The sequence below is a fragment of the Pseudorasbora parva genome, chromosome 4, assembly GCF_024679245.1.
Source record: "Pseudorasbora parva isolate DD20220531a chromosome 4, ASM2467924v1, whole genome shotgun sequence".
Taxonomy (NCBI): Eukaryota; Metazoa; Chordata; class Actinopteri; order Cypriniformes; family Gobionidae; genus Pseudorasbora; species Pseudorasbora parva.
Genome location: NC_090175.1, coordinates 41435819 through 41452230, shown reverse-complemented (window position 1 = coordinate 41452230; position 16412 = coordinate 41435819). Strand labels below are relative to the sequence as shown.

The window sequence follows — 16412 nt, the reverse complement described above, 5'->3', positions numbered from 1 at the left end:
CAGCCAGATAGTACTTAAAGTGGCATAAACAATTTAGATATGTTATAAGAGAGAAGTATGCCCTTACCAAAACAAGATTCCATGTTGATTTGAACGAATACACAGAAGAAGAAAAAATCACTTTATTTTTAATTTAAAGGAACACTCCACCGTTTTTAGAAATTGGGTTTATTCAACTTCTTTCCTACATTTAGATATGTGGGCAAATGCATTTATGTCTCAGTGCATGCATTGTTTTAGTTTTGCAGGGTCGCCACTAGCTTAGCTTAGCATAATGAATGGAATCCTATGTTGCCAGCTAGCATGTCCTGAGTAAAACTGATACCAAAAAAAAAAAAAGACGCACATCTAGTTACTTCTTGTGCCCTGTGTATTTACAACAAGTACAAATAGTAATGCAGATTAAGACTAGGCGATTTCCTAGGCAGATATTGACTAATGGCGAAGCACTGCTACTTGGGCGCAGATATCCCGGCTCTTATCCTCACGTCCTCCGGCTGTTGAGCGATGAAGCAATGTGTTGCGTGATGTCTGCGCCCACGTAGCAGTGCTTCCGTCAGTATCTGCCAAGGAAATCGCCTAGTCTTATGCCGCCTTCACTTGCTATCGAAAATTTGATAATTCCCACTTCTGAAGTAGTGCTTACGAGTTTATCCGAATTAAATTTTGAAATGGAAGGGCATTCATGTGCAGTTTTTTACCTAGGAAACAAGTATTTATGATAATTCAGAGCACATGAATGCAGCATTAATCTGCATCACTATTTATTCTCATTGTGAATACGCAGGCCACAAGAAATAATTAGGTGGGTGTTTTTTTTTTTTTGGATCACTTTTACTGGGGACATGCTAGCTGGCAACATAGGATTCCATTCATTATGCTAAGCTAAGCTAGCAGCAACCCTGCCAAACTAAAACAATGCATGCACTGAAACAAATGCATTTGCCCACATATCTAAATGTAGGAAAGTTGAACAATTTTCTAAAAACGGTGGAATGTTCCTTTAAGGGGCAAAAACTACAAAGGGTGAAATCCAGCATAACATGGCTCCTTACAAAGATTTAATTAGTCCATTATGGAAAATGTATTTTCACACATATGCAAAAACAGGTTTGAGGTTTCAATTTAATTTATGTTACAAACTTCCCTTTAATACACACATCTTTACACCACCCCTCATTTAAAAAAAAAAAAAAAAATCATTTTTGGATAGATCCTTGTCCTTTCTGCTTGACTTTGTCTAACCTTTTCTAACACCACTGAATGAACAAATAAAAGCAAAAGGTTGACAATATATACAGTTCTCAGTCATAATCCAGATGGGGGGGATTTTTTTTAATAACTGGAGGGGTGTTTACATAGAAAACTGCAGAGGTCACTCAAACCATTTGAGTGTATTGTATATGGTGCACAAGGGCAGCTCTGGCCCTGATCTTGACTATTAAAAATAAAAAGAGCAGTTTCATATGTGTAACTGCAGCATGCCTTTTGCTTCACAATCTCTATGATTTCCAGAGCAAAAAACACAACCCCAGATGTATGTATTCTCACACTTGCACATACTTAAACTTTAACAAGGTTAAAATGGTTGGTGAAAACGGCGTATTGTAGCCAAATGTAGTCTTTGCACATTGGTTAAAGCATTAGGTCAAAGACTTTATAAATGTAGGAAAAGGTTTATGGCCTACACAGCTAGTAGGGAATAGAGAATATGGCAAAATATGTGAACTCAGGTATACGTGACATGGACATAAGAATTATTACTGAAATGTACAATTGAGGTCCCCAAATCAACCCTCAGAACAGTGTGTGACTGTAAGCGTGTGTGTACGGGCGGTTATTCATGGCAGGGCTTGTATTTTTCTTCTCATTGTCTGGGCTTTGTCCTTCAGGTCTGGACGGCTGTCTGTTTCCATAGTGGCTAAAGAACGCTGAAGCTGTTGCCGGCTCCTCTCAGACAGACACTCCCACTGATCACTTTCTGTAAACATAAAACAGTGTGAATCTTAATAGCAAGAAGGTTTCTATCCCACTTTCATACCTACATGTCTTTTAATTCACCTTTCAAACAATGAAATAGGTCATCCACATAATCCGTGCAAATAGCATTCATAAGCACAGAGCTGCTATGTGCGCACGGGTAACTGCTGTATTTCTGCTTTTTCATCTACTGTACTGAATAGTGAATTTACATTTTAATTCAATCTGCGGTTTTTGTTCTGGCAAATTATATAAACATAAATATTAGACTGAAATGTATCACTGAAAAGTTGTTTCAATTGTAGTTTTTACATTTGAGGATGTTACCATAGACATGTTATTGCTACACAAATAACATGAAGCAAATCAGATGAAAGAATTGAACTACAAGTTTTCAGATCCACATTTTTAACAGACCCATTGGCATATTGTCTGTCACTAAAGAAAATACTTTAGATTCACACTTTGAACATTTGAAGCATGATGAAAATGAATACCTTCAAGCCTCTTCAAAAGAAGTTCAACTACCACCAAGGCGTCTGTTCTTACTGATGAATAGCTTTTGTTTTCTGTGGGAGGAAAAGAATGATTCTCATGAGCCAAAGTCTGAATAAAAGGTGATCATTTAAAGGGATAGTTCACCTAAAAATTCTAATTCTTCTGTGGAACATAAAAGAAAAATATTGTGAGAAATTTCTGGGTTTGAAGTCAATGGTCACGAAAACAGTTTTATAATAATAATTTTGACCATCATTCAGTGTCTTGTTTTGTTCTGCAGAAGACATTAAGTCATACATGTTTGAAAAAACATATTCATAACTATCATTTTTGGATGAACTATCCCCTTAATGTTTAGAAGGTCATAAGAAACTCCACCTAGTGGTGATGCCAGGGCAGTGCAGGTTTCTGACAACAACTCCGTCAGAACAGCAGCATTCTGGTGTTCCTTATCCAACAGCAACAACCTAGAACACACACACACACAAATAAGATCTTGAATGCTGAACAACTCTCTTTCTACGCGCTGTTTCCACTCAAAAAATGCAAATATGGTTTAAAAATACACATTTTGAAGTTTAAAAAGCATATTTCCATTCAGACCCAGATAGAAAGGGATAGTTCAACCAAAAATGAAAATGTGATGTTTATCTGCTTACCCCCAGGGCATCCAAGATATAGGTGACTTTGTTTCTTCAGTAGAACACAAATGAAGATTTTGAACTCCAACCGTTGCTGTCTGTGTGTCGTATAATGCATGTGAATGGTAACAATCTATGAGAGTAAAAAAACATGCACAGAACACGCGTATCTCGACCATTGACCCATACCTGTCAAGCATTCCGTTTTGGCCGGGAAAGTCCCGTATTTTACCCTTCTTTCTCGCCGTCCTCCTGTATTAGTATTTTCCTGTATATATCCAGTATTTTAACGTGCGTTATTAAAAAATAATACCGGAGGAAAAAAACTAAAACATTTCCAATCTGAGCTCTGTAACTAGCCTCGCGATAACTGCCATCTGCAGTAGCCTACAGTACTGTAGGTGGCCGTTGTCTCGAGGTTAGTGTGCGAGCTCAGATGACGAGTGACAATGCGGGAAAAAAACAAAAACAAAACAGAGACGGATGATGGACGTAACGATAGAGACGAAAGGCACTCCTGCCAAAGAAAAACAACCCATGTGTAAATACCGTGATCAATGGGACAGCGAATTTCATTTTCTGAAGAGGAGCAGGAGGGGGAAAGTCACGCGTTTTGTAAGTTTTCTAACGGCGACTTCAGCATTTTACATCCATATCATGTGCGACAGAGGAAGATCTTTTAAAGTGAGAGTAACCACTTATAATGACAATGTAAAGAACAAAAGTAATTGCTCACTACATATGCTCTGCTCTTGACTAAATAACTTCAGTACCTTTAATAAGGGTTTATCTATATATAATTCATAACGTATGCAGTGCAAACTGATAACAATGTATATTTCCTACTTGATAAGTGGTTATACAGGTAGGAAGAGGTACAAATTAAAAGTATTATTATAATGGGTCTTTGTGAGGATTTATGCCACCCCTGACCCCACCCAAGCTAATTGACAGTGGTGTATTAGAGGTAAAACAATTATATAAATACTGTTCCGTGTCTCACACAAATCGTTTAGTGTCTTAAGACATCAGTGTCTGTGCATGTTTGTTTTTACTGTTTTTTTTTACTCTCATAGTTCTCATACTCTCGTATTACCATTCACATGCATTATACAACTGACAGACTACAACGGTTGGAGTTCAAAATCTTCATTTGTGTTCTACTGAAGAAACAAAGACACTTATATCTTGGATGTCCTGGGGATAAGCAGATAAACATCACATTTTCATTTTTGGGTGAGCAACTGATAAACTTCTTAGAAAAAGCAGTTTTACATACATAATTTTAAACACCTTAAAGCCATTTTCTAAATGACTATTTAAAATCTAACAGGAAACCTCTTAGGAGACATTGCAGAGAAGAAAAAATATTAGCAGATGTAAACGTAGACATCAAATGGAAGACTCTGGGATGTAAGTGTGCTATCAGAGGAAGTACATTTCTGTTAGTAAACTTTCAAGACGTTTAGTGCGAGCACACTCTACCCCTGATAGAAGGCCTTCATGGCTCGTAGGACTCCTAGTTGAACCCTCCATGTGCTCAGTTTCAGCCTATCACACATTATTCTACACACCTCATTCTGGAACTGATCTGCAAAACAAAACAAACTCATTATACATCACTCTGCCCCTGTACATGTGTGTTTCTAAAGGTGCATCTCATTTAGTTCCCTAGCCCATGAGCTTGTGAATCAGTATATCACGAACATGAGTTCGGGCACTGGTAAGGACAGAAAAAGATGCTGGCTCACTACACATCGGCACACTGAAGAATCTATTTCCAGCGATGTGACAATGTCCTCATTGTACAACATCATACTGGTATTTATGAACAACAGCAGAGCTTATATCTTTCTTTCATTACTTGTAATGCGATTTAAAGGGGGGGGGGGGATGCGGTTTCATGCATACTGAGCTTTTTACACTGTTAAAGACTTGGATTCCCATCCTAAACATAGACAAAGTTTCAAAAACTAATGTTGGACGTTTGACGGAGTATTTCTGTGTCAAAAATACTCCTTCCGGTTTCTCACAAGTTTCGGAGAGTTTTTTTCGAGTACGGCTCGACTTGACGTTAATAAGAGCGGAAGGTCCTTGTATGGGGCGTACGGGCTCTTCTCCCGGTAGGGTGCGCGCGCGTGACTAGAGCGAGAGAGGAAATGCACGCCCGTAAACACTCTCTCAGGTTCAAGACCAGTCGTTCATGAACACTTATGTCGCGCACCGCGCTCCACTTTATTCCTATGGGTGACGTCGAGCGACTTCAACGCTTCAGCACAGCATTCCGGGAAGGCAGCGCTGCATTTGAACCGATTTGAACGCAGAAATGACGGGAAGCTTCACAACATCGCTTCAGTCGCGTCTCAAAGTGGATTTCCACGTCACTGCTGTCACAGGACTTCACCAAATCATACCAAAGAAGTGTGTTTTTGACGGACCGGTCCCAGCGATAAAGGTTCGGTCCTGCTTTGGAAGCAGCCGGTGAGTAAAACTGCTTCAAATGTCTGTGCTGTTGGCTATCGGCGCGTGAGTAAACATCAGTAAACGACACGATCGCGTGCTTCGTCATTCAAATGCGGTTACTCCATTGCTGTTCTCTGTATAACGTTACACTAGTCTGACGTGCAAAACTGTTTTGCTTGCTACTGCTAAGGTTTAGTCGCATACAATAGTCCATAAACCGAATCATGTCCTCATAAACTGTGAGTAGAGACACATAAATGTTGACAGGGCACTAAATACAGTACATACCACAGAGACGGACGTCCTCCTGTTGCTGTTTCTCCTGTTCAATTTATTTCAGCCTCAGATTTGATTCTGGATCATATATCTATTAGCTGAGATAGCCATGGGTTTCTCCACGCTTGAGGACGTCACCGCTTTGTTCACGATCGTCATTCTTTAGCTCCGCCCACTCGATACGGCGCTCAGTTTTTTCCGGAAAGACTCGGTACAGCCTATATTTCTTTTATAAATATAATAAAACTAAAGACTTTTCAGAGATATGAAGGATGCAATACTACTCTAAAGGTACTCAAGATTGACATGAGATTGACTGCAACTGAGTGTTTCACCCCCCCTTTAAAGTACATTATGATAAATAATGTGCTTATTACATATGCGTGCAACCGTTTATTTCAGCCGTAAATAAATTATAAAAGTTAGCTAGATTGTGTTCAGTACCTGTCTAACGATGTATGTTAATGCTGAAATATAACAAAATAATGGTTTCTGTTTTTAAAAACACATATCATGTGTTGTTATCAGTCATTATGTGTAGTGAGTTGGCTTACGTGACTTAAGTTTTGCGCTTCAGAAATTCCGTTAAGGGAGCAGTGACCATCGACGCACCCTGGTTTTTGCGTTGCATTGTGAATGTGCATTGACTTTTTAGGGAGCGAACATTTCAGTGCACTGTAAGGATTCTATTTGAGACAGCGCTTAAAATGGCTGACTCCCTGATCAGTACCCTGACTACTGAACTAGGGAGCTGATTGAGATGCACACTAAGACTTGCAGCTGAGACTTACTCTGTGTCTGAATGGTTTTAGGCCAGGCCTTTCCAAGCGTCTCAAATGCACACAGTAGAGCTTCTGTCTGTAATTCACGAGTTTTAACATCGTCCTCATCATCATCATCGTTTTCATGTCTCGGGGATCCAGCGCTTGCTGGCTGATTCTAAACAGAAAATAAAGACACAAACAAAATTCTGTTTTCAAATTGGAAACTGGATGCTGAGATGCATATCAAAGCTGAGTGGGTTAAAAAAAAAAGATGAGATATTTACTGAGAATGTAAGGTTTACTGCACCTTTTTAATGAGGGGAAGAACAATGTCAGTGATTTCCTGAAAACGATCCACCTGCGTCGACTCCAAGATGTCCGCTGCACTGCGTAAAGCCGCCATTTTATAAACCAGATTCTCCTTTTTGCATTCCTTCAGCACTAGATCCAGCACCTCGCTCACTGTTGGCTGACCTGCAGCAGGCTTCTGTAGCTCCACACTACAGATATAAATCACATGCATTTCAAAGGTATTGAATGTACTGTTCTTCTCAAAGGTTTACTAACTTAGACTCGGCAAGATGCTAATATTTCTTTTTACTGTGAGTTTTGGTTTACTCTGCACATTTTCCAGTGGCTCAATGATGATGTCGGGACAACTGAGAGACTCGTACAACTCACAAAAGGCAAAACTAAATATTAAGAATCCAAGGTCTGAATATGATCATTTATGAAAATAAAGTAGTTTTCTTTTGCAAAAAATAACTTAAAAAAAAACGATTAAATGACCCATTAATAAACAACTGCCTCATTCTTGGATGAATCAGCTGTTTAAATGTTTGAATCTTCTGTTTAAAAGCATATTTTATTCCCCAGTATTTCTTATTTGTATATTCCAAAAATATTTAAAACAATATATCATAAAATTATTAAATGCTATTGTAATTTTTCAATGTAGATGATTTAATTTGATTGGTAACAGCCCTATAGCATCATATTCAAGTTGAATTTATTGATTATATTTAAGATTTTGAAATTAAAGATGAAGCATACATGTAATAAGATTAGGGGGGAAATGGCATTGTAAAAAATGCAAAAGTCACAAATATGTAGATTTTAATATGTCAAACAGTGATGAGAATACTGCTTCAGAATAAATTATATTTACACCACAAAAAAAAATCCAGTTATTTACTCGGACAAGTGAATAATCAAGCAAAAGACACAGCTTTGTCGGGCCCTGCTTAAAGGGATATTTCACACAAAAAATAGTATTCTCTCATCATTCACCCTCCTGCTTTCCCAGACGTATACAACATTCTTCAGATAAACACAAATAGATTTTTAGGAAAATAATCCATCTCTTTGAGTCCATATAATGCAAGCAAATGTGTGCTGCTTAGTTGAAGCTTGAAATCACTGATTTATCCCCTATGGTTGTAAGGATTACAATGTCTTCTGAAGTGAAGGTGTGTGTGCACGTGTGCGTAAGCAAAATACTAATATTTTAAACTTTTAACTATAAATCATTGCTTCCAGCCAACTGTTCTAGGTTCACCATTATATGACCCCTTTAACAATGATTTCTAGTTAAAGTTAAAATTATATTGTTTGCCTTCAGAAGATATTGATGCATCCACTGAGGTCGTATGGATTACGATTATGATCGCGGTGTGTGGTTTTTCAAGTGTTCATAATCGGCACCCATTTAATGCCATTTTATGGACTCGCATGAATAATATTCTAAATTATCCTTTGTGTTTATCTAAAGAAAGTCATATACACTAGGGATGGCATGAGGTTAGTAAATTAGAATTGTCATTTTATACATTTAAGATCCTGTAAAGTTGAGCACAACTATGTGTGTGAAAGAAATAGACAGCAGAGTCTAACCTGCATTTAGACACAACAGATCCAACAGCTTTCAACAGCTCTTCCTGTGAAGAGACAAGCAATTGTACTTCAGACACAGCCAGATAAATCCGTTTCAAACCAGAGATCATGCTTCTCGTGTATCACTAAAGTGTCCAGGTGCATAAAGTCTATCCCTCAGCACAGAGTTTGTGTTTGAGAGGGTCAATTACCTTCCCTGCCCAGGTGCGTCCTGAGAGCCCCTGTAGTAGTGCACTCAGCACCATGCCCAGGTGAGGCGCCACCAGTGAGCCCGTTTGTTGCTTAGCGATAGTTGCCATGGCAGCGGCACCCTGAGCCTTCATCTTCCAGGACTGAGACTGCAGAGCCCTCTGAGTAATGGCTATGAGCTCAGTCATGTACAACCTGATTCCACCAAAGCTACCTGAAGATACAGAATGCAAAATAAAAAAAAAATTTAAAAGGTTTAAATTTAAATTCTGTGAGCAGTCCAAACCCGTAAGACTTTCGGTCATCTACGGAACACAAATAAAGATATTTTTGATGAAATCGGAGCGATTTATATAACTACTTTTATTAATGTCTTTTCTACCTTTTGGGGGCTTGAAAAGTGGTAATCTACGCAACTTCAGTGGTTTAACCTCAATTTTCTGAAGCGATGCGAGTGCTTTGCTTGTGCAAAACATTTTTTATCACTTTAATTTACAAAATATTCATCTCCAATGTGTGGTCACGCAACAACGTCTGCTCTCGCATCAACATAACACACATGCGCCATGGTGCTTTCGTGAACGCAATGTTGGAGATCATGTTATTATATTTATCAATAGGGGTGAAATTCGGACAGTTCATTCGGACATTCGATACGATATTGATTCTCACAGCCAGCGATACAATATTTTACCATACCTCAAAAAGTTCTGCGATATGATTATGACAATTCAATTCAGGGATATATCAATCAATATTTTGCTTGCTTGAAGCAACGCGAGTCTCATAGCGTGCATTGCTCCTATGCAGCATTTATTGAGCATTTTTCTTTTTCTGTTAAAACGGTTTTAAATTTCAGTTACTGTGTGTGAAGCACGATTCATAGCACTCTATACTCCTTATATGCAAAACCACACACCTTAATCTACAGAAGCACAAAAATAAGTAAAAAGACTCAACTCAGTGGTCTATTTGTGCGATGCTTGAGATGAGCGTGCGCTGCTTTTTGCAAGACTTGTAAGGGTGTTTTCATACTGGGTCCTCTTTAAAAGAATCAAACTCAGACTAGTTTAAGTGGACCAAGAGGTGAACCAAGTGAAAAAGGACCCAGTTCTCTTCACGTTCACATCTTTATTGGTCAACTTTAGTAGGAATGTGGTCTCAGACTCCTTTGTGTTCATACTGTTGCTTTTTGTATTTATGTTTTTTTAACCACAAAACTCTTGCATTGCTTTATAAAACTTGGGTCAAACCACTTGGGTCATGAAAGTGACATGAATACATACCCTCTAATTTCTGATTAAATCCAATTGTATTTTAATAAAAGTTTGATTCCGTTCAACTCAAAACTATGAAATATAACTAAAACAATGTCGATTTAGCGTCTAAAAAATACCTACATATGTTAACCGATGCTAAAATATCCAACAGAAATATGGCTATATCAAATATATTTCTGATGATGTAAAGTTTAGTAACAGAAAATAAATGGAAGAAATAAGGGAACAGGTTAAATTAAATTTGCTAATTTTAGTTTGTTCAAAATAAAAATTGAATCTTTATCAATTCATGAATTAATATTTTCTTCTCTAAGGGTTGTAAATCTCAACCTACCAGGCACGTGATCCTGCCAGACCTCAGCCCACAGGTTGGCCTCAGCGCTCTCTCCTTTCTCTTCCTCAGGCTCCTGGTGCATGCCCAGAAACGCCAGCGGCAAAGCCACTCCAGCATGAGCCTTCAACACATCAGGACTGTAGTGACTGATGGCATGCACCACCAGACAACACGAGGACTTGTACAGCACCTCTGAGAATCGCAGAAAAGCACTTCACAAATCCAGACAGCAAGAAAGTTTAAACAGTTCTTATTTTGAAGAGAAATACTCTTCATTTGAAGAAGGTGAGGAAATGTTGACACCCTTTTAATGTCATTCCAAACCCATATAACTTTATCTTCCATGGAACAAAAAAGAGGTGTTTTAAAGTTTCTTTTTTTAAAGCTTGACAGTCCATGTTCACAGTTGCCATTTGTCACAAGGGGCAACATCACCTTTTTTTGAATGTTCATTGGAAGGAAGTCAAGTAAGTATGACAACGGAAATTGACTGTTAAGTAATAGTTTACTCAAAGAGGAAAAGTCCACATACCCTCTTTTTCTAGGTACCAGGTGTTCAGTTTCTGCAGAAGCTTCTCAACACTGCCATCTTTGGCTGTCTGATGGGGAAAACAGAGTATTGTTTTGTTGCTCTGTAGTTACCTCAGGTTCGGTTGAAATGTGTATTCAGTTGTGTTTTCATACCCTGACCAGATGTCCAATGGCAAAGGCAAACGACTTCTGAATGACACTACTACGGTCATTGATCCCATTTATGAGTGCACTCATGAGTTTACCTGTGGAATAAAAAGACACCCAAACACACATACAAGATTTATATACGTATTAAACTTGCAAACAGTAGAACTCCTCTGATCTATCGGTGTGGGTTACCTGAATATGGTGTGAGATCTTGAGGGCACTGCACTGTTAATGACACAATCACACTGGCACATCCTCCCTATAAAATCACACACACTGTTAGGGCCAGTTCACACAGAAAAAGTTAATCCATTCCATTTTATTTTGCTTTGGTGATTCACTGCCACAAGGTAAAAAAAATAAAATGTTTTATTAATGATTCCTATTTTAGCAGTTTCCTTCACATGATCGATCGCACACCTAAAAGCTCATTTTAGTTATTTAAGGAAATGTACATTGTTTTATCGGTCTCATTCATCCTCCATATAAAAGCACACAACCAACTTTTAGGGCCAGTTCACACAAAATACGTTTTTCGATTTCACTGCACTACTTTTTCATCGATTTTCTACCTGAAAGCAATTAATGACAACTGTGCTTGATTCTCGCATTTTTTATATCATCTTGCGCATGACACTAATTTAAAACCATCTTCACGAGACCAAGTGTTTTCTTTTGTTTTATTTGGCTCTCATAGAATTGTTACTCATTCACATGCATTATATGACTGGCACACAGCAACGGTTGGAGTTAAAAATCTTCATTTGTGTTCTACTGAAGAAACAAACACACCTACATGTTGGATGCAATGGGGGTAAGCAGATAAACATCACATTTTCATTTTTGGGTGAACTAACCCTTTAACCACATCCAAAATAAAATGTGTTTATGTGTGTGCGTGTACACAGTGTATAATTATTATGTGTATATAAATTGCACACATTCATGTATATACTTTAGAACACACTTATTCAGATATTTCTTATTACTAATAATAAGATAATACTATTACTACTAACAACAATTTACAATGCACTAAGGATTGAGGAGCTGCTGGGTCGTTTGATTGTTTGCCCACTACCGGAGAAACCACATATTTGCTTGTTTTTAAAAGCTGGATAATGAAAAGTGTGTTGATTCTGCATGGCGCTTCATTGTGTGCTTTTATACTAGAGTTTACGGTACAGCAAAGACAGCTGCATTCATTGAGATGAACTGAAATAGACAGTTTGACAGAGAGTGAAACCATTTCTCTGAGTGTTCACAGAGTGAAAATATATCTATGCTAAACATATTCTTCTCCTTTAACACACAGGAGAGTAAAATCTGAGCATTAGTTAGCCAATGGCTAATGATTGATAATATTTAGTCACCCAGAGTGAAGATTTACATTTAAAGTGTTTGCAAAAACAAATTTTCCATTCGCTTGCAAAACATTTTGAGCTCTCGCAAAGTTTCTTGGCGGAAGTTAGAAAAAGGTACATTAATGGCAATGAAAAAAAAGCAAGATGTTTACCTTTGTACCGAGTCCAATTCCACTTTTTAGCAGATCACAAAGTTTGGGAACAAGCTCTCCTAACACAGACACGTCCAAGTGCTGCAGACACTGAAAAAAAAAAAAACAGTGCACAAAGATCACTATCCAAAATATACTTTTAAACATCCTGTAAATGTGGCTACATGCATATAGATGTTTTATAATTAAGTGCTCATGTTATTCCCCATATGGATTAAATAACTAGAGAATGGATATGCTAGGCTTAGACTTTCATCCTCTAAAAAGGACAAACTGCTAAATTCCAATTTGTTAAGTGAAATGAACTTCTAGAAATGCAGAGGAGAGCAGTGGACACTGATAAGTTAGCTATTTTATAGTAACAAGCCTGGAACACTGGCTTCGGAGCACTTCAGAGCTGACATCGTACTCCGTCTCACCACTCATATGTCCATACTACAACAGTAGCATCACATTGCAAGTTCCCATTACAGAACACCTCCCCCTTTTAAGTAAAGACTCCTTTCTTATAGTCACAAGTTGAAAACATCTTTTGAACCTTCAAACTTGAATTTAGTTAAAGGTCATCTAACTTGCAACACCTTCTCATAAACACCCTGAACAACGTTTTTTTTCTCACAAATTCAAACATTCAGGAGGCTGTGACACTCGGGCCATTAACTACCCTCATGTGAGCGCGGTTTCTCCTGAACAGACCTCCATCAGTGTGTATGAAGACCAAGGCGTTTCTGCTTGACGAATGACAGTTCCTTGCGATTTCTCTCTCTGCAGCCACACGCTTAGTCCAGTCTGCAATGTTGGCAAGTGACGTGCCTTGTAACATGTTGTGTACCTGTTGTACATGTTGTTGCTGTCGCTCTTTTGCCCAGTTGTCTAATTTCCTGAATCTTTATCCAAACCAGATGTGATTCTGTAGCGCTTAAAATGCTTCATCCATCTTGGCCATTCACTTGTATTGGAAAAGTCAAACATGCCCCCTTCTATGGGTTCTATTTAGGTTCAGTTTGCTTCTGACACCATGTTAAGTTTGCTATTTTATAATAACAAGCCAGAAACACAAGTGATCTTCTCTCTTTACTTCAGAACTGACATCATACTCCATCTCATCATTCATATGATCGTACTACAACAGTAGCATCACACTGCAAATTACCATTACAGAACAGACACTGTGTACACCCACTGAACTGGAATTGCAGCCTATATATATAATAAGGATAGAGTTAATGGTGTCTTACCATATTAATGGTTTCCATCATAGGAGAGGACTTGGCTGCACTTAACCTAGCAGCGTCCATGGCACTCTGCCACAGAAAGAAAATGTGAAAATAATGAGTACAATATATAAAAAAGTGTGAGGTGTTATAATCTCACAGTGACCATAAATTGCAGAAATAGTTGATTTTTTAAACTCCCTCCTTTGGCTAATGTTTGTCCCGTCTCAAACTCACATTATTTACTGAGTCAAAAAAAGAGAGTCAAGTTCTATGCTTTGGTGACTCACTGCTACAAAGTAAAAAATAAAATAAATTATTTTATTAATGCTTCCTCTTTTAGCAGAGAGTCCTTCACAGAATTACACACCTGAAAGCTTAATTAGTAAGAGTGGGAAAATATGTATATACGGTAGCACTGATGGACAGATTGCATTGAGTTATATTAAACAATGTTATTGTTACTGTTTGAGCGTGGTAAAACTGGTCTCAATTGAAGGGGAACAGAAACTGAACCCAATACCTTACAGTACTAATGTTTAAATTGTTTTGTTTTGCTCACCTTCTCCTGCTCTGTGGCTCTCAGACTGAGGTAGTTGAGCACCTGTGGCTCCAGCACACTCAGGGCCTCCAACAGAGCCGGGATGAGTCGAGGAGCATGTGGCTTCAGACGGCTGCCCGCTGTCTTACTGATCTTCACTAGAGTTTGGATACTAAAACACAGCAATACTCAGACTTATACTCTGAACATTTATTGCGGTTTGTGTGTGTGGCTGGTAAATGCTTGTGCTACCTGAGAGTCCGCACTTCAGATACGTTGCTGACGATGCCTTTGTCCAGTAAAGTTGGCAATAACACAGCCACTGTCCTTTGTGCATTAGTACCTGTCGATTCGCACATGCGCACACACACCTATTGGACAAACACACACACACACACACACACACAAGTTATAGGTGATGTCCCAGAGTGAAAAACTATTATGGTAATCCAGTATTCGGTGCTGCAACTCACTTTACTGAGAGTCTTTAGAGTCAGATCTGCTGCTTTACGAACAGACTCCTACAACAGGAAACAAACAAGACGAATAAAAATAAGCCCAGAACACAGCCACACAAAACAAAAAAATTACTACAGCCCTTTGTTTCTCACCTTGATATCATCCAGGACCCGAAACAAAGTCTCCCAGATTTCTGACAGGCGGTCGATGATATCACTTGCCTGCCTTCCACGCACAAGATCGTTCAAAGCCAAGCAACTGGACAAAAAATTAAAAGGGTCACGATGATATAAACCTCTGATATAAAGTGATGATATAAAGCATGGGTGGAAATCAAGGCTTTTACAAGACTATCTAGACACAGTACCTTGACTCCCGCACCCTCCACATGTTACTAGTGAGGTTGGATATGACATCTTGAAGAATTTCCTTAAAATATTTCTCCACCTGCCAAAAACAAAACAAATATAATTAAAATAGCAAATCATTAAAACTACAGTGTCCCTAATTTCTTTTAAGCAATGTAATTCATGATAAGTGTCTTACAATGGATTTATCTGTGACAAGAGCGTCCCAGATGCTAGTCATGGCCTGCCTGATAGCCAGGTTGGGGTCAAACTGGTATCTATAGAGACGCGGAACCAACTGAGGCAGGAAAGGAGCCATCTGCTCACCAGCCTTGGCTGCAATGATGTTAAATCCAAATGCTGCCCCCTATAGCACAAGAAGAGTCAATTATTGCATGCTATTGAAAGAGGCTCTGAAATGTTTTAAAAGTTGCCAAGTTATTACCAATCACATTGTGGTTAATACAGCTCACCTTCCTGGAGTTCCACATGGCATGATGATTGGCAAGATTCATGAACTTGTAAACAAGATCTGGTTGGTTTAGATCACTAGCCAATGAACAGAGCTCTTTGTAGGTGGAGAGTCCTTGTCTACAAAAGTAAAAGATATTTAATTACATATCCAGTAGAACATATCTAGTCAGGAAATCACATTAAGAATTCAATTCTCAAATACATGATGTCTTACTCCCTAAAATGTTTCTAAATAATCTGAAACTAAAGTGAACTAAAAGAAGAACATACCCATCAGGTGCTTTACCAAGAGCCTCTCCCTGGAAGACTTCAGTGTCCTCTGAGACTGCATGTTTGACTCTGAAAACAACATGGCAAAGAACTCAAAAGAGTCGGGAGAAAAAAATCCACCTAGCAATTGTGTCCAACATATATTATTATGTGATGTAACTAATTGAAAATGTAGAATAGGTTCAGTGTGGATCTTGTTAGTAGTAATTAATTGCACTATGTTCATGTGATCTACATAATGCTATATGACAAATCATACTCTAAAAGTGAACAATAATGAAAGGAACCAGAAATAAGCTGGTTTATGAATACCTTTTACCAGTCATGAGAGTTTCCACAAGTGTTGATACCAGTTCCTGTTGATCCTGTTCACCTCCGAGCTCATAAACCAACCCAAGTCCTTTAGATGCCACATCTTGACTGAGTTCTACACACAGATCATCACTATGAATCTTGCTAACAAGTTCTCAGACTTTAGATACTCTGTCAAAATGTAATGTGATCTTTAAAAGAGCAGTATGTGACTCACCATCTGGATCAGACAAGATAGAGATAAAGGCTGTCTGTATTTCCTTCAGATGAGACTATCACA

General features: G+C 38.3%; 1 protein-coding gene across 1 annotated transcript in view; it reads right to left on the bottom strand.

The window, feature by feature from the left end:
• Positions 1–939: 939 nt before the first annotated feature.
• The window catches only part of ecpas (Ecm29 proteasome adaptor and scaffold), a 35593-nt gene continuing 20120 nt past the window's right edge, over positions 940–16412 (bottom strand). The window contains exons 26-49 of the mRNA XM_067441815.1: positions 16350–16404; positions 16133–16247; positions 15821–15889; positions 15550–15667; positions 15276–15443; positions 15097–15176; positions 14882–14987; positions 14744–14791; positions 14523–14641; positions 14292–14442; positions 13754–13819; positions 12516–12605; positions 11192–11258; positions 11003–11094; positions 10851–10917; positions 10319–10510; positions 8707–8918; positions 8516–8559; positions 6930–7122; positions 6650–6797; positions 4605–4710; positions 2857–2945; positions 2478–2549; positions 940–1981 (exon numbers count right to left, since the gene is read on the bottom strand). Of these exons, the coding sequence (XP_067297916.1) occupies positions 1842–1981; positions 2478–2549; positions 2857–2945; positions 4605–4710; positions 6650–6797; positions 6930–7122; positions 8516–8559; positions 8707–8918; positions 10319–10510; positions 10851–10917; positions 11003–11094; positions 11192–11258; positions 12516–12605; positions 13754–13819; positions 14292–14442; positions 14523–14641; positions 14744–14791; positions 14882–14987; positions 15097–15176; positions 15276–15443; positions 15550–15667; positions 15821–15889; positions 16133–16247; positions 16350–16404 (2607 nt within the window). The 3' untranslated portion in view covers positions 940–1841. The remainder of the gene's footprint in view (positions 1982–2477; positions 2550–2856; positions 2946–4604; positions 4711–6649; positions 6798–6929; positions 7123–8515; positions 8560–8706; positions 8919–10318; positions 10511–10850; positions 10918–11002; positions 11095–11191; positions 11259–12515; positions 12606–13753; positions 13820–14291; positions 14443–14522; positions 14642–14743; positions 14792–14881; positions 14988–15096; positions 15177–15275; positions 15444–15549; positions 15668–15820; positions 15890–16132; positions 16248–16349; positions 16405–16412) is intronic.